We start from the raw sequence: 18,933 nt of genomic DNA, 5'->3' as shown, positions 1-18,933 counted from the left end.
AGGTGGATCACCTGAGGTCAGGAGTTCGAGACCAGCCTGGCCAACATGGTGAAACCCCTTCTCTACTAAAAATACAAAATTAGCAAGGTGTAGTGGCACATGCCTGTAGTCCCAGCTACTCGGGAGGCTGAGACAGGAGAATTGCTCGAACCTGGGAGGCAGAGGGTGCGCAAAGCCAAGATCACACCATTGCACTCCAGCCTGGGTAAGACAGAGCAAGACTCCGTCTCAAAAAAAAAAAAAAAAAAACACTTAACCTACCAAACATCATAATTTAGCCTAGCCCACCTTAATGTAAGCTCATAATACGTTTGTTTGTTTATTTGTTTGAGATGGAGTCTTGGTCTATCGCGCAGGCTGGAGTGCAGTGACACGATCTCAGCACACTGCAACCTCCACCTCCCAGGTTCAAGCGATTCGCCTGCCTCAGCCTCCCAACTAGCTGGGATTACAGGCGCCAGCCACCATGCCCGGCTAATTTTTGTATTTTAGTAGAGATGGGGTTTCACCATGTTAGCCAGGTTGGTGTCGAACTTCTGACCTTAGGTGATCCGCCCACCTCGGCCTCCCAAAGTGCTGGGATTACAGGCATGAGCCACCACGCCCGGCCAAGCTCATAATACTTACATTAGCCTACAGTTGGTCAAAATCATCAAACACAAAGCTGTTTTACAATAAAGTGTTGAATATCTTATGTGCTTTATTGAATACTTGTACTGAAAGTGAAAAACAGAATGGTTGTATGGGTACTCGAAGTCAATCTACTGAATTCATATCACTTTGGCACCATTGTAACATCAAAAAATTGTAACCCTGGAACTGTCTGTAGCAAAACAGGATATAGGAAAATAGAAGAGAAAAGAAACATGGAGCAGGGCACCGTGGCTCCCACTGAGGCGGGAGGATCACTTGAGTCCAGGAGTTTGAGACCAGCCTGGGCAACAGAGCAAGACCCTATCTCAATTAAAAAAAAAACAAAAAAAGAAACATAAAAAAGAAATTATTAATAGGATACTATACAACTAGGTTGTGGATAATATTTACATGAAAATAATGTAAAAAAATTAAGATATTAAATTAACAAAATGAAAACACCCATTTCCAGAGGATGGTGATGGGAGGAAGTGAGCATGTGTGTGTGTGTGCGTGCGCGCGCGTGTATGTGTGTGTGTGTATGTGACTGTGAGTGAAAAAGCATAGACCCTCTTCCCTAGAAGCAAATCTATATATATCTTTCTGTGATTTCAGAATCAGTTTGATGGCAAGTGACAGAAAAATCCAAAATTACAGTGGTGTAAACTGGATGTTGATTTCTTTCTTTTCTTTCTTTTTTTTTTTTTTTTTTGAGTCTCACTCTGTCGCCCAGGATAGAGCGCAGTGGCACAATCTCGGCTCACTGCAACCTTCACCTTCTGGGTTCAAGGGATTCTGCTGCCTCAGCCTCTCGGGTAGCTGAGATTACAGGCGCCCGCCACTATGCCTGGCTAATTTTTTGTATTTTTAGTAGAGATGGGGTTTCACCAGGTTGGCCAGGATGGTTCTCTTTTCTTTTCTCTTCTCTTTTCTTTTCTTCTCTTCTTTTTTCTTTTTCTTGAGATGGATTCTTGCTCTGTCGTCCAGGCTGGAGTGCAGTGGCGCGATCTCAGTTCACTGCAACCTCCACCTCCCAGGTTCAAGCAATTCTCCTGCCTCAGCCTCCCAAGAAGCTGGGATTACAGGCACGCGCTCCCACATCCAGTTAATTTTTTGTTTTTTTGAGATGGAGTTTTGCTCTTATTGCCCAGGCTGGAGTGTGATTGTGCGATCTTGGCTGACCGCAACCTCCGCCTCCCAGGTTCAAGCGATTCTCCTGCCTCAACCTCCCAAGTAGCTGGAATTACAGGCATGCGCCACCACGGCCGGCTAGTTTTGTATTTTTTAGTAGAGACGGGGTTTCTCCATGTTGGTCAGCCTGGTCGCGAACTCCCAACCTCAGGTGATCTGCCTACCTCAGCCTCCCAAAGTGCTGGGAGTACAGGCATGAGCCACTGTGCCTGGCCTAATTTTTGTGTTTTCTTAGTAGAGATGAGGTGTCACCATGTTGGCCAGGCTGGTCTCGAACTCCTGACCTCAGGTGATCCACCCGCCTTGGCCTCCCAAAACGCTGGAATTACAGGCGTGAACCACCAAGCCTGGCCCTTTCTTTTCTCTTTTTTTTTTGAGACAGAGTCTTGCTCTGTTGCCCAATTCGAGGCTGTAGTGGGCTAGGATGAAAACCACTACACTCCAGCCAGGGTAACACAGAGAGAGAGATTCTGTCACTTAAACCAAAAAACAACAACAAAAAACACAACTTAAAAAAAATTGTTTGACTGGGCACAGTGGCTCACACCTGTGATCCCAGCACTTTGGGAGGCTGAGGCCAGCGGATCACGAGGTCGGGAGTTTGAGACCAGCCTGACCAACATGGTGAAACCCCCATCTCTACTAAAAATACAAAAATTAGCTGGGCATGGTGGCTCGTGCCTGTAATCCCAGCTACTCAGGAGGCTGAGGCAAGAGAATCACTTGAACCCGGGATTGCATTGAGCCGAGATCATGCCAACTGCACTCTAGCCTGGGTAACAGAGTGAGACTCTGTCTCAAAAAAAAAAAAAAGTTTTAATTGTTTTGAGTCAGGGTCTCACTTTGCACGCTAGCCTAGGTGACACAGCAAGACTCCGTCTCAAAAAAAAAATTGCTTTGTTTTGAGACAGAGTCCTACTCTGTCAGCCAGGCTGGAATGCACTGGCATGATCACAGCTCACTGCAGCCTCAACTTCTCAGGCTCAAACAATCCTCCTGCCTCAGCCTCCCAAGTAGCTGTGACTACAGGTACGCACCACCACACTTGGCTAAGGCTAATTTTTAATTTTTTGTGGAGATGGGGTCTCCCTATGTTGCCCAGGCTGGTCTTGAACTCCTGGCCTCAAGCAATCCCCCTGCCTCGAACTCCCAAAGTGCTGGGATTACAGATATGTGCTACCACGCTGGGCCCCGTGATTTTCAATAAAGCCTAAACTTACTTGTATTTTGTATTTTTCTTTTCCATTGTCTCTATACATGAACATTGTTTCCATGTCCTTGAAGTTTATAATTATAGGCGAGACTTGGGGAAGTATATCAGAACAAAATTAATGAATCCCAATACTCTGAAATATGCAATATACGTATTCGAATTTTCAAAATGCACATACTCTCTCCCAATAGTTCATACATGAGAAGAGTTTTTATTTTAAAAATCCTCTTTCTGCTAGAGCTGGCACCCTGGTATGTGCCAATCTAATAGTACACTCCATAGCCTGCCATCAGTATGCCTGAGTGATCTGTGTATAAAGTACAATCATTTTCTAAATCTTTCAGTGTCTGCCAGAAATGTGGACATCTATAGCAAATGCAGAAACTGGCCAAATTCCTACAAGGACTAAAATCAGGGTTAGCTCAGAAAGATGGTATTGTGTAATCATATTAAACAATAAGCTCTTTGTTCTGTGAAGAGGCAAACACTCTTTTTCACTACCTACAACCCCAATAGTATGCAACAAACATGAAATTCAACTCTTTTGATGAAACAATACTCTTGGCTGATTTAAAAGTTAGTAGGAGCTTTTCTTTCTTTGAAAGTACTCTGAGGTGGACAAGTCAGAATAGTGTGGCTAACTTAACTTCTGTTGCCCTTTAGACACAGCTCAGATGTCACCTTAAACCATCCTTAAACTGCCCACCACCAGTAGAAAATAACCCTCAAGAGGTTACCCTGCAATACCTCCATTTTATACATTATTGTTTGTTGTACATGTTCAGTGTTGTACGTGTTCAGTGTTATACATGTTCAGTGTTGGCCTGGGTGCCCCTTATTCTAAATCAAGGTATGCCCGGTGGCTAATACAGTGCTCCTGTTTAACTGATGAATGAAAACTTTCTATTGCCACCAAGTTTATACTGGGTTGGCCTTGGTCCCGTGGCTGCTGGAGGGTCTACACAGTGTTGCAGAGGGACATTGCTAACAGAAAACTCTCCAAGATGTTTCAAGAAGGGATAGGATATCACCTTGGGGAACTGAAGGTTTGGTCCTCATCTGAACAGATTCAGAAAATTGATTTATTAATGCAGTTATCTATTCAGGGTTCTTTTTCTCAGTAAGTATGTGTGGAGAGCTTTCTCTGTGCCAGGCTTTTTTTTTTTTTTGGTGGAGTCTCACTCTGTTGCCCAAGCTGGAGTGCAGTGGCGCGATCTCGGCTCACGGCAACCTCTGCCTTCAGGGTTCAAGCAATTCTCTTGCCTCAGCCTCCTTAGTAGCTGGGATTACAGGCGCCCACCACCACGCCTGGCTAATTTTTGTATTTTTGATAGAGGTGGGTTTCAACATGTTGGCCAGGCTGGACAGATCACCTCAAGTGATCTGTCTGCCTCAGCCTCCCAAAATGCTGAGATTACAGGCGTGAACTACCATGTGCAAACTGTGTCTGGCATTCTGCTGGGCACTGGGAACACAGGAGTCTCATGGGTACAGTCCTTGCCCTCACTTTGTTCACCATCTGGCTGGGGGAAAGAGTCAATTAGACAAGCCACTGCCTTGAAGAGTGGGGACTGGCCTGGTATGGGAAGTACAGTATGCTAGGGGTGCATAACATGGGCAACTAAGCTACTCGGGAGGCTGACACAGGAGAATTGTTTGAACGTGGGAGGCAGAGGTTGCAGTGAGCCGAGATCATGCCACTGCACTCCAGCTTTGGGCGACAGCAAGACTCCGTCTGGGGAAAAAAAAAAAAGAAAAGAAAAAAGAAAAGCCCATCACCACACCATGCCCTGCTAATTTTTGTATTTTTAGTAGAGACAGGGTTTCACCATGTTGGCCAGTCTGGTCTCGAACTCCTGACCTTCGGCAATCCATCAGCCTCGGCCTCCCAAAGTGCTGGGATTACAGGTGTGAGCCACTGCTCCCAGCCACCATTTTTTTTTTTTTTTTTTTTTTTTTTTTCTGAGACAGGATCTCACTCTGTGGCTCAGACTGGAGTGAGTGGCACAATCATAATTTGCTGTAATCTTGAACTCCTGGGCTGAAGAGTTTCCTCCCACCTCAGACTCCCCAGTAGTGGTGACTACAGGCACCCACCACCAGGCTGGGCTAGCTTTTCTATTTTCTGTAGAGATGGGCACTCACTATGTTGCCCAGGCTGGTCTCAGACTCCTGGCCTCAAGTGATCCTCCCACTTCCACTTCCTAAAGTGTTTGGGATTACAGGCATGAGCCACTGCACGGAGCCCCAAAGAGCCTTCTAAAAACCTCTTTATAAACATACTTGGAGGTTGGCTGGGCGCGGTGGCTCACACCTGTAATCCCAGCACTTTGGGAGGCCGAGGCGAGCGCATCACGAGGTCAGGAGATGAGACGAGTGTGGCTAACACGGTGAAACCCCGTCTCTACTAAAAATACAAAAAAATTAGCCGCGCGTGGCAGCGTGCGCCTGTAGTCCCAGCTACTCGGGAGGCTGAGGCAGGAGAATGACGTGAACCCGGGAGGCGGAGCTTGCAGTGAGCAGAGACCGCGCCACTGAACTGCAGCCTGGGCGACAGAGCGAGACTCGACTCAACAAACAAACAAAAAACACACTCGGAGGCAACTCTACATAAATGGAATATTTTTTCTATATCAATTTTTAAAAAATGTTTATCAGTTTTAGTGGCTTCGTGGCATTCTATTGTACCATAATTTAACTACAGTGCATTTGCCACTTGATCCCTGGAGAATTGCATTACCGATAGATTTATTCTGCATCTTGTTGGGACTTGCCTTTAAGAATATGAGACATGGTGGCTAAGGTCATCAGTTTTATAGAGTCCAGTTATCGGTTCATTATCAGTTGTCACCTACGTCTCAAACTATGCTTTGGTTTTGAAATCGCAAAGCTAGACTGTGATGTTCTGCCCAGGAAACAAAATAATGATACTTTTTTCAAACTTACAGAAATATTTAAAAGCAATGGATGGAATTTCCCCAATATTGAAATTTACTCTCATCTATGTTATTAAATTTTTGCCGCCTGCTACCAACGTTTTGTATTCAAATCTAATAAAAAGTGATATGACTTGCACAGATTTTCATAATGAATTATTATTATTATTATTTTTGAGACGGAGTCTCCCTCTGTTGCCCAGGCTGGAGTGTAGTGGCGCGATCTCGGCTCACCGCAACCTCCGCCTCCCGGGTTCAAGCGATTCTCCTGTCTCAGTCTCCCGAGTAGCTGGGACTACAGGGCGCACCACTATGCCCGGCTAATTTTTGTATTTTTAGTAGAGACAGGGTTTCATTATGTTGGCCAGGCTGGTCTGGAACTCCTGACCTCGTGATCCACCCGCCTCAGCCCCCCAAAGTGCTGGGATTACAGGCGTGAGCCACCGCGCCCGGCCTCATAATGAATTATTTAAGACAATCTATCAGGCTTTCATGACGGTCTGTGCCTTTCAGAGGCTCGGCCATTGGAGATCTGGTTCCATCAGATGGAAATAGGGAATATTCCTGAGGAAAACTCCCCTCTCTCCCCCAACATCATATCAAGAAAAAAAAATTCGTTCAGCAAACCGAGTTTGTTGAACAATTTAGGTAATGAAACGAGTAAATGGGGTGGGAGAAAGCAGGATACATTCAACGTGAATGAAGTGCCAAGTAAGTGTGCAGAAGCCGGGGCGGTTCAACCAAGGTGAATAGAATGCGGCACCTATCCCGCAGGAGCTCGGGACAAGTAAATCGTGGTGACAACTCTGGTGGAGGGCAGGACTCGGAGCAGGTGCCCGAGCACGAAACTTCAAATTCTAAGACCCAATACGCCTTCCGTCTTGAAAGTCGCGAAGTATTTTCCCTTATCCCCAAATCATTCGCGCCCGATTCCTAAGAATGGCAACAAAAACAAAAACACAAGAATGTGTCGCCGATCGTGCTCCTTCTCAAACACGGGGATATTTCTAAACTTTCCCCGAAGGATCATAACGAATACCTTCCTGTAGCCAGACATCGCCCCCAGAAACCGCAAGTCCCACTAGGCTGCACACGAAGCACACTGGGTGCAGCACTCTCCCCTTCTCAGAACGCCGCTTTATGTTGTTCCAATCCCGATCCGAGCCTGCTAGCTGTGGCCGCACGCCCTGCTGGGACTTGTAGTCCACTCCCGAGTGCTAGTCCCGATCGCGCAGACTCACACGGCCTCTATCTGCCCTTCGGTCTTGCAGAAGCCCAGCCCAGTATTCAATGCTCCCCACCCCCATCTCGCCCCGTCCCCTCGGGGGCCAACCTCCTCCGGTCACGTGGGAAGTCTCGCATGCGGCGATTGGTCATGGGGGCTCGGGGGCGGGGCGACAGGCCCTGCGAGATTCCGTGCCCCTTGTCGGGCCGCTTGTTTGGCTGCTGCCGTCACCTCATGGCGACGCGGGTAGAGGAGGCAGCGCGGGGAAGAGGCGGCGGCGCCGAAGAGGCGACTGAGGCCGGACGGGGCGGACGGCGACGCAGCCCGCGGCAGAAGGTCAGTCAGGGGGACGCCCTCGTTGTTGCTGGGCCGGGGGGATGTTTGGGCTCCCTTTTTCGGGGTCCACCTCTTCTCTCTCCCTGGTTACCTTTAGCCACGGGACGAACATCCGGTCCTCTTCCCTCCCGGGGGTGACGACAGTGGGAGCAGGTGGGGGGGGTGGGACCGTGATGGATGGGGTGGGAAGGGACGAAGGTTGGGGTTTGGCGGCTCGCGGCTGGGAAGCCGGGAGGGAGGGCAGGGGGCGCACGCGGTTCTAAGGGGGAAGGGGTGCGAGGCGGGGGTGCGCCAGGTGTGACAGCCACGTGCGGCCAGCACCGCGGGGATCCGGGCGCCAGGCGTTCGGTCTCCCAGTCCCCGCCGTCACCGTGCTCCCGGCGCTGAGTGCCGCCGTCTGGGGGCGCGCAGGGGTCGTGCACTTGCCCTCCTGGCGTCGGGCAGGTGCGCAGGGCGCGCTGCGGGGTGCCCCCGGGCTGCTCAGGCTAGGCTGTTGCGCAGTAAGATAACCGCGCCGGAGCCGGGGTGTGCTTGGCCCCCCTTCCCCCGCCCCCCTGCGCTCCCCGCCACTGCGCGGGCGGGCAGGCGAGCGGGTGTGCGTCTCAGGGCCGGTGCGAGCGGGACGCTCAGCCCCCGGGCCCTAGATCCCGGGGCTCCGCGGGCTTGGCTGCACGTGGGGCCAGGGATGGATGGGGAGGCGATGCGATGCTGTAGGACCTTTTTTGGTTCCTGCAGAGTTGGGATGTCGCGTGATAGCTGGTCCTCCCAGTCCTATTTACCACCCTCCCCTTTTTTTTCCTCTTTTCTTTCTTTCATTTATTATTAGTTTTTTTTTTTTTTTATTTGATGAGCGGAAACTTGAACGCCTTCTGGACCCTGGCCTTGGGTCTTTCTTAATCTGGGAAACAGGCCGGACTGTTCCCCTTGCCTTACTTGACTCACGTCAAGGAGTTTTCAGTCCCTCTCTAGATACAGGAAAATTGAGACCTCTTTCAGAATGGGATAATTCCACTTGTTCTGGAGCTCAGTGGGTGGAGTTTGAAAAAGATTGCACAACGAATGGGGTACAGGGCTTTCGGGGCCCTGGAATGGATAACTGCGGGGACTGAGGCTGGGAAGATGGGAACCCCATCTCTTTTTTTCCTTGCAGGTGAACATATTGAAACGTTCAGCTTGTTGGATGTCTTGCTTCATCACCGAGGGCTATTTAATATTACTTAATTATGTATTTGAACACACTTAACTCCTGTATGAAATTACGAAATAATATTTTTCTAGTGCAATTCATAAACTTCAAATGGGAGAACAAAGGTTCAGTTTACATCTGAGCAGAGTGTTAAGAATTAGCTTTTTGGGGCCTGTTTCTAAGGTCAGGTGTTTTCATGTTTTTGCATGACAGTATTACTACTTCTCAATTACCTCTCTTTCTTTCTCTCCCTCTCTTTGTATTCTAAGAGAAAGATCCAGTGCTTGCAGGACTGAAAAAGAAGCTGTGGACCAATGTCCTGTAAGGGATTCAACACGTCACTTTGGACACTTTACTTATTCCCTGAGGGTGGGGTGCCAATCTCAGTATTTGATTTCATAGGTTTCCCAGGGGAGGAGGACTCCGAGGTTGAATTAGGAACTGAGGTTTAATCAACTAGCATTTTAAATAACCAAGATAGGAGGTAATGATCCTTTGGGGTGCAGAGCTCTGCTTAACAGCTGGATAGGAATAGTCATGTGTATGTCTACTTATTTTTGTTTACGTACCTCATACTCCATTCTTCTTTGCTTATGCTCTTCTGGGCATCTTTTTCCTTTTGATTTCTAACTGACAGTGACGGCATTCAAATACATGGTAAAATATTAATCTTTGAATTTTCATTTAGCAAATTGGGTGAATATCTTGTGTTTGCAAAAATCATTTTTAAGCCAGCTATGGTGGCATGCACCTGTAGTACCACCTAGAAGGGAGGCTGAAGCAGGAGGTTAGCCTGTGCCACAAAATGAGACCCTGTCTCTTAAAAAAAAAAAAAAAATGTTTTTTTTTAAAGTCAGAGTCTCGCTCTATTACCTCGGCTGGAGTGCAGTGGTGCGATCTTGGCTCACTGCATCTTCTACCTCCTGGGTTCCAGCGATTCTCGTGCCTCAGCCTCCTGAGTAGCTGGGATTACAGGTGTGCGCCACTACACCCAGCTAATTTTTGTATTTTTAGTAGAAACAGGGTTTCACCATGTTGGCCAGGCTGGTCTTGAACTCCTGGCCTCAAGTAAACCACCCACCTCGGACTTCCAGAGCGGCAGGATTACAGGCATGAGCCACTGCAACTGGCCAAAAATTTTTTTAAAAATCATTTTTACATTACTTCTTTATGTCCCTTAGTTTTTAAAATTTCCTTTGGGTCACTGACTTGAAAAAATATGCTTTAATTCCAACTTAACCTCTACCTTTTTTTTTCAGGAAGCAGAAATGATGTTTAATGAATTGAGTTTTTTGAAAATACTGAAAGAATGAAAAGAAAAGTGACTGTTTTGTCGTTATCTAGTTACATCATGGGACCTGAAGTGAGGAACAATTGGAGATGGGCTTTTTTGGTTCCTGGTTGCTTTAACCATTTGCCTAGTCGTGACCTGCTCAGTTAATTGTGGCATTGTTTCATAACTACATTCATTTGAATGGTCTCTTGAGGTAACCTTTTGCTTCTAAAGGTAATGTTACAGTACATTACTGGGGTCTCTCGGAGTTGTCTAAAACTGTGCTGATAGTAGTTGCTAGTGACATGTAGCTAAATTTGTTAACTATCATTAAAATTAAAATTTTTTTTCTTCAGTCATACTAACCAAGTTTCAGGTATTCAGTAGCCATTGTGGCTAGTGGCTACTGTATTAGAGCAGATCTAGAATGTTTCCATCATTGCATAAAAATTTTATAGAACAGCATTGGGCTAAAAAGATGAGTACACAATATCTAGTTTGTCAGGCATTTTTAAGAACACCAGGCTCATTCCTTTTACTTCCTAAATCCCTAAGTAGAATTTGCTTTATAAGGTTGATTTAAAAAAAAAAAATTAATAGACTTTTTTTGGGGAATGGTTTTTAGTTTTACATCAAAATTGAGTAGAAAGTACAGAGTTTCCATATACCCCTTCACGTACCCTCTTTCCCCCTATTATTATTATTATTTTTGAGATGGAGTTTTGCTCTTGTTGCCCAGGCTGGAGTGCAATGGTGTGATCTCGGCTCACCACAATCTCCGACTCCCAGGTTCAAGCAATTCTCCTGCCTCAGCCTCCCGAGTAGCTGGGATTACAGGCATGTGCCACCACGCCCGGCTAATTTTTTTGTATTTTTATTAGAGACGGAGTTTCTCCATGTTGGTCAGGCTAGTCTCAAAGTCCCGACCTCAGGTGATCTGCCTGCTTTGGCCTCCGAAAGTGCTGAGGTTACAGGCGTGAGCCACTGTGCCCGGCCCTTATCCCCTCTTATTTACATCTTACATTAGTATGATACTTGTGTTAAAATTCATGAGCCAATATTGATATATTATTATTGACTAAGTCCATAGTTTACGTTAGGGTTCACTCTGGTGCTATATATTCTATGCATTTTGACAAATGTGTAGTGACATGGATCCACGATTACAGTGTCACACAGAAGAGTTTCACAGTCCTGTAAATCCCTTGTGCTCTACCTATTCATCCCTCTCTCCCTTTCTGTAGACTACTGGCAGCCACTGATGTTATTTTATTTTTTTGAAATTTTATTGAGATGGGAGTCCTGCTGTGTTGCCCAGGCTGGTGTTGAACTCCTAGGCTCAGGCGATCCTTCTGCCTTGGCCTCCTGAAGTGCTGGGATTATAAGTATGAGCCACCACACCTGGCCTGATCTTTTTACTGTCTCCACAGTTTTGCCTTTTCCACATGTCTAAGGTTGATATATTTTTTTTGTTTACTAGATTTTTGCTTGGGAATGTTAAAAATTATTTAACTACTATTAAACTAATTTTTAGATCCATAAACCATGTGGAAGAATAATACAAGGTACCCAGGCCCAAATTAACAAAACCTTGCATTTACATAATGCCCTGTAGTTTTTATGGCACATTTGCACATACATTAACTCTTTCAACACCAGTCAGATGCTGTGGAAAAGGCTGGGCAGCTGTCACTGCCCTCATTTGCTGATGACAAGCTGCTCAACAAGGTTAACTCACTTGCCTAAGGGGTGAAGCTGAGTCTGGAACCCAATACTCTTTCATCTATACTACAGTAATAAGTAGTGTAGTACTGGGTAAATCTATGGATTTTGGAGTCAGGACTCCTGGCTTTCTGCCGCCCATAGCTCTGCAACCTTGGGCAAGTTTCTCAATCTTTCTAAGCTTCAGTTGCATCATCTGTAAAGAGGGGGTAATGCTCATCCCTACCATAGAGGATTACTGTGAAGAAGGAGTTAATGGGACACATTTGGCACAGTGTGGGACATGTAGAAATTTACATGGTTTGGAGGGGAGGACATATGGAAGAGATTCATTTCTCTTGCATTTAGGGTGCTAATTTTGTAAATCCATCTTCCAACCTTTGTATTCTCTCCTCTTCCCAGAATCTCTCCGTGATAGACATAATGAGGAGAAATCAGGTCAGGGTTGGGCAAGAGTATGGGGGCAGGAAGAAGCCATTTCATTAATCTTGTTTTTCTCCTCATTTGCCAACTTGATGAACTTCCACTCTTCTGGTACAGAGATTAAGTAATGAGAAGTAAAGTGATCTTCTGCTTACACCATTGTTTTCTAATTGTATCACCAAGCTTTGGTAAATTTATTTTTTTCTTTTACTGGGATCAAATAGGACAAGCAGTAATGAGAACAAACCAGCTACAGCATATTCTGCTATTCATGCCACATTTTCATATCATATTATGCCATATTTATTGTTATTGGAAGGTGTTTTGTTTATTTTTAATTTATTTTGTTTTTTTGAGATGGAGTCTTGTTCTGTCGCCCAGGCAGGAGTGCAATGGCGCAATCTCAGCTTACTGCATCCTCCACTTCCCGGGTTCAAGTGATTCTCCTCCATCAGCCTCCCGAGTAGCTGGGATTACAGGCATGCTCCACCAGGCCTGGCTAATTTTTGTATTTTTAGTAGAGACGGGGTTTCACCATGTTGGCCCGGCTGGTCTTGAACTCCTGACCTCAAGTGATCCACCTGCCTCGGCCTCCGAAAGTGCTGGGATTACAGGAGTGAGCCACCGCGCCCGGCCTGGAAGGTGTTTTATATGTTACTTTGTGTGTTATTTATATTGGTCTTGCCTAGAGAAGTTTTATTTAGGGAGGTATATATCAAATCCAAATGACATAAAACTGCTTTTGTGGGATTCTTCACAAGATTCACTATAATGGGCTTCTGTTAAATAGATATGCTGTTACAATTTTACACTTCTCAGAGTTAACGTTTCAAAGGAAAGAAATTTTGAGGCCTCAAATTTCATTTGTGTTTCATGCACTGTGTTAGTCACTTAAGGTGTGAATGCATTCTAATATCTCCTTAACTCTGCAAGGTAGGTGGTATCTCCAGGTATATAGGTAAGGCATCTGAGTCTCAGTCAGAAACAAACTTGCTTGAATAATAGAGCCCACAGTTGGTGAAGTTTGCTAGAGTGTATAGTGTGATTGATAATATGACAGATGTCTCCTAATGCATGGGAAGTTTCTGCTTACCTCCTTAAGTTTTAACTTAATACCTCAAGAAATCTGTTTGCCTGTTCCTCCTCTTCCTGCTGCCCTCCCCCTAATTCCTTTTGTTTGGTTCTAATGTGATTATGAATAACTTTTAGTTAATATAACAGATGTGTCAGTATTTATAAAGTGTGGGCCAGGCATGGTGGCTCATGCTTGTAATCCCAGTGCTTTGGGAGACCGAGACGGGAGGACTGCTTGAGGCCAGGATTTTGAGACCAGCGTGGGTAACACAGGGAGACTCCCGTCTCTATGAAGAATAAAAAACTTAGCCAGGCACAATGGTATGTGCCTGTAGTTCCAGCTACTTGGGAGGCTGAGGTGGAAGGATCACTTGAGTCCAGGAGGTTAAGGCTGCAGTGAGCCATGATTGGGCCACTGCACTCTAGCCTGGGCAAGAGAGTGAGATCCTGTCTCTAAAAATAATAATAATAATAATAATAATAATAATAATAATAATAATAAAAAGTACAGGCCGGGTGTGGTGGCTCATGTCTGTAATCCCAGCACTTTGGGAGACCAAGGCAGGTGGATCACCTGAGGTCAGGAGTTCAAGACCAGCCTGGTCAACATGGTGAAACCCCATCTCTACTAAAAATATAAAAATTAGCTGGGCATGGTGGTGCATGCCTGTAATCCCAGCTACTCGGGAGGGTGAGGCAGGAGAATCACTTGAACTTGGGAGGCAGATATTGCAGTGAGCTGAGATTGCGCCACTACACTCCAGCCTGGGTGACATAAAGGGAGACTCCGTGTCAAAAAAAAAAAGTATACAATAATATACAAATTTAATATCATATTCATCAGCATTGAGATGGGGCATTTCTAGAAGAGGGTAGAAATAGGTAAGGTGACCTTTAAGATCCATTAAGACCCTGGGAGTATATTTTTATGATTGAATTTGCCTCCTAGTTGAAATTCTGTTGGCACTTATAAATACTTACATTTTATTACTTGAAGGAAAAGATACATAAAATAACAGTTGTCCTCCTATGCTATCAAAATAATTGTATTAGCATTTATTGCTTAAGGTGTTGATTTGCATTCTGTGTTGCATTTCCAAAATGTCCCTAGAATGACCTCTGTTATCTCCTACTTCCCACCTTATAGTCTGTCCTGAGTAATATTTACTGGCTATTTTTTTTTTTTCGTGTTTCTTTCCCTACTCTCAAGGTAGAATGGTTTGGCAAGAAAGATGTGCCAGTAGTTTAGAAACTCATTTCTTTATGGGTCTTTTGGATTGCAAAATGGGCTGTATTAAAAGTGAGAATGAATACATTTTGTAAAATCTCTTTTTTTTTTTTTTTTTTTGAGACAGGATCTCCCTGTGTCACACAGGCTGGAGTGCAGTTAACGCTTATTGCAACCTTGAACTCCTGGTCTCAAGTGATCTTCCTGCCTCAGCCTTCCTACTAGCTAGGACTATAGGTGTGTGTACCACCATGCCCGGCTATTTTTTTTTTCTTTTTTTTTTTTTTTGAGAGACAGGGTCTTCCTATGTTGCACAGGCTGGTTTTAAACTCTTAGGCCCAAGCATGATTCTCCTGCCTTGGCCTCCCAAACTGCTGGGATTACAGGTATGAACCACTGCACCCAGCCTATAAAATGTCTTCATTCAAATATTATAGCAGTTCTATGTGTCAGCAATTTATATCTATTATATCTACTTATGGCTCTAAGAAGCTAAGTACTGTACATCTCAGTTTACAGATAAGGAAACTGAGAGGTTGGCCTCCCTATGGTCACACAGGAGATGCTAAGTGGTATATTCAGAGTTTCGGCTCTTTGGGCTCCAAAGCCATTGTCCATATTTCGTATCTCTCATGTTAACATTTCCTCAGATAGTAAAGGTCACAAAAGTGCTCCTAGTTGAAAGTGAGCAAAACATGCTGATAGGTAAAATAGTAATAGTAATAGTTTTTGCTAAACGAAGACAAATTATGAGGGATGGAGTTGGGTGATTAGGGAGTATCAAAAATTGATTGTAATTTGGGGACCAGAGGAGTTTTGAGCCTCTTAATATCTTTTGCTTCATTCACTTAAGCCCTAGGTTAACCTTAAGATTTATGATTTAGGAGGTATGCCATGCTGCAACTTCCTGCAACAGTACCTCCAAGTGTAATTTAAATAAATTGAAAGGTAGAGAGTTTAGAGAGACTCTCTTTAACTTCTTCTAAATAAAGTCCATATAACCTGGTGTTAGCACAGAGTTGAAGTGGTCTGGGGAAGTAAGACAAATAAAAAGAAGGCTTGATGTTTCAGAGGTGTATCAGGATTGGTCCATATGGAGCTAGGGAAGGATGACTTCATAAAATTGGGACAGGAATGTTCATTTAGGTAACCCATAAAAGTAAAGGACCATTTTACATGTAAGAGTCTGTGGCTTAAAGATGCTAGTTGTGTGACCCAGCCCCTGTCCTGTAAAATAGATCAGGCCCAAGTATATTTCAGTGGCTTTGGGCATTAAAATCTTTGAATTTATTGCTCCTTTGCTACTGAGATAGGTACCTACGCTAATACAAGTATCTTTCAGGTTGCAGATATTCACTGAGTTACAGTTTTAGAACTAGAAGTGATTTTGCAAATCATGGAATCCAGTATCCTTTATTTTTATAAAAGAATAATTTGTAAAAGAAATAGCCACAGAAGTTAAATGCAAAATTTAATGCAGTCATTAACATTCACTTATTAAAAGGCACATGATGACACAGTCTAATATAGATGTTACCGGTAAATGTACAATATTAGCACTTATACTGCTAGGTTATGAGACTAAAGAAGCTGTGTCCAAAGTAGACCTTTCCCGGATCCTTTTGCTCATTCTTGGCTTCTTCACCAGTGGGGGAGATCAGGTTCCCTCATCCCTTAGTTTAGCACTAGTCTGCCTCTCTTTTCTCGTCATTTACTTATTAATGGTTCCATGTGTTCTTTGTGCTCTTACATGCTGTGACAGTTACTCTGGATCCTTTAGCCGCCTGCCCCCAGATAGTAGTTAGGACAACTCCTAGAACTTACCCTGCCTCCAATTTATGATCCCTCCTCAGAACTCCATCATTTCTCTGGCTTCATTTATTTATTAATTTGTTTGGGTAACATGCCACACAGTTTGCCCATTTATAGTGTATAATTCAACTTTTTTTTTTTTTGAGTTGGAGTTTCACTCTTGTTGCCCAAGCTGGAGTGCAATGGTGCAATCTCAGCTCACTGCAACCTCTGCCTCCCGGGTTCAAGCAATTCTCCAGCCTCAGTCTCCTGAGTAGCTGGGATTACAGGCACACGCCACCGTGCCTGGCTAATTTTTTGTATTTTTAGTAGAAACGGGGTTTCATCATGTTAGCCAGGGTGGTCTTGAACTCCTGACCTCAGGTGATCCACCCACCTCAGCCTCCCAAAGTGCTGGGATTACAGGTGTGAGTCATGGTGCCTGGCCTCACTTTTTTTAGTATATATGCAGAGTTGTGTGGCCATCACTACACTTGTTTATTTTTATTATTTTTTATTAGAGGCGGAGTTTCACCATGTTGTCCAGACTGGTCTCAAACTCCTGGGCTCAAGGGATCCTCCTGCCTTGGCCTCTCAAGGTGCTGGGATTACAGGCGTGAGCCACTGTGCCCGGCCGCACTTGTTTATTTTTAATATAACCTGGGAAGAGCATGCTCTTTAGAGAGTATGCTCTTTACAGAGAAAGACAGGAATTCAGTCTCTGCTTTCCTTTCCTAGGTTCCTGACCGTGGACATGGTACTTAAATTACCTTATCAGTGAGGCTGCTTGTTTATCATACCTGCCTATAAGATAGTTCTGAGAATTAAATGAGGAAGTAGTCTATCAGATACTGTTACAGAGGCTTCTGAATGAGCCAGAGCAATGAAGGTCAAGGGAAAGTGTTTATACCAGTTGTCCCTCACCACCCATTTGGATTCTACTGATTGGCACACCTGTCACTTAACAAAAAGGGAGAAAGACGCCTGTTTGTTAGGTGTAGTTGAATAAGAAGGAAGTGGCACTCTTCTCCCTGTTCTCCTCCCTCCCTGGTCCCAGGGCATATTCCCTAGGGGTGGATCTGCCTGCTTATTGCTGCCAAGATGTGGACCCCTTTCTGGTCATGATTTGACAGAGCTGGCCTTCTAGTCTCTCTATTCCTGCTCCCACCACAACCGGGACAGCAGTTCTCAAACTTTGGTTTGGGGATCTTTTTGTACACTTACACATTATTGACAGTCTCAAGGAACTTTTGTTCTTGTGGGCTTCTTTACCTAATTTACCATATTAGAAATTAAATAAAAATTTTAACATTATTAATTCACTTAAAAAATGAAATGAGGCCAGGTGCGGTGGCTCATGTCTAATCCCAGCACTTTGGGAGACCGAGGTGGGTGGATCACCAAGGTCAGGAGTTCGAGACCAGCCTGGCTGACACGGGGAAACGCTGTCTCTACTGAAAATATAAAAATTAGCCAGACGTGGTCGCGCATGCCTGTAATCCCAGCTATTTGGGAGGCTGAGGCAGGAAAATCGCTTGAACCTAGGAGTTGGAGGTTGCAGTGAGCCGAGATCATACCATTACACTCCAGCTTGCTCGACAGAGCAAGACTGTCTCAAAAAAAAAAAAAAAAGAAAGAAATGATGTTGTACTCTAGTTATCTGTCGCTGTGTAACAGATCACCCCAAAACTTACTGACTTGAAACGTTTGTGATCTCACAGTTTAGGGGTTTAGGAATCTGGGTGTGGCTTAGCCAAGTTCTTTGCCTTAGGGTCTCTCGAGGGCTGCAGTCACCTGAAGGCTTGACTGGGAAGGATCCACTTCCGAGCTCACTCTTGTGGCTGTTGGCAGGATTCAGTTCCTCGTGGGCTGTTGGACTGAGGCCTCAGTTCCCCATGAGCAGTTGGCCGGAGGCCTTCCTTGGTTCCTTGCCACATGGGTCTTTCTGTAAGCATCTCACAACATGGCAGCTGCTTCATCAGAGTGAGTAAGAGAGAGTGCCAGCACGAAAGAGAAGGAAGTTGCAGTCTTTTGTATCATAGTCATAGAAATGAGATCTTCTCACTTTTGATGAATTCTGTCTTCACTAGGTTCAGCCCACACTCAAGGGGAGGGGACCATTGGGGGCCATGGCAGAAGCTGCCTACCATACATGTTAACATAAGTAACATTTTTTAAAAATTAAAAATAGCTGATTTTCCAAAATGTTATTGGGAAGAATGGCATTCTTTTACATTTTTGCAGATCTCTTTAATGAATGGCTTAATAGAAGACATCTGCTTCTGCATTCAATCTGTTGTAATATGCCCTTTCAGCCTATGTATATGAAGAGAATGTGACCTCACACATGTATGTAGTTGGAACAGGGAGGGGTACTATAATAGTCTGTGGATAATTGTGGAAATCCTTTGATTCTGTTGGTCTGTCTTGCATGTCAAATGGGTCTCTTTTCCCCATGTATCATTTTGTAATACCATCCATTGGTCATTTGGAAAATACTGGTTAACTAAACTGTGTTCATCTTCCAAATGTTGGTACGTTTTGGTATACTATATAAAAATCACATTTGTTAATAAATCACTGATTTCATCAGAAAAGTCTTTTTAAGAATTGGGAAGCTGTTTAGCTCATGGTGGCAGATAATTTTCAAAAATTCTATTTTTTGCTTGAAAGCTCAAATTTTATCATTGGCAACAAGTACT

General features: G+C 44.6%; 1 protein-coding gene across 3 annotated transcripts in view; it reads left to right on the top strand.

The window, feature by feature from the left end:
• The first annotated feature begins 7,390 nt into the window (after positions 1-7,390).
• The window catches only part of TXLNG (taxilin gamma), a 55,583-nt gene continuing 44,040 nt past the window's right edge, over positions 7,391-18,933 (top strand). Inside the window, exon 1 of one of the 3 annotated variants that reach the window (XM_007991146.3) lies at positions 7,391-7,534. In XM_007991146.3, the coding sequence (XP_007989337.2) occupies positions 7,433-7,534 (102 nt within the window). In that variant the 5' untranslated portion in view covers positions 7,391-7,432. The remainder of the gene's footprint in view (positions 7,535-18,933) is intronic. The other 2 variants (XM_007991140.3, XM_073013859.1) reach the window with 2 other exon arrangements.

The sequence above is a fragment of the Chlorocebus sabaeus genome, chromosome X, assembly GCF_047675955.1.
Source record: "Chlorocebus sabaeus isolate Y175 chromosome X, mChlSab1.0.hap1, whole genome shotgun sequence".
In the NCBI taxonomy this organism is placed as follows: domain Eukaryota; kingdom Metazoa; phylum Chordata; class Mammalia; order Primates; family Cercopithecidae; genus Chlorocebus; species Chlorocebus sabaeus.
The sequence above is the reverse complement of the archived record's forward strand: the minus strand, read 5'-3'. Positions and strand labels throughout refer to the sequence as shown.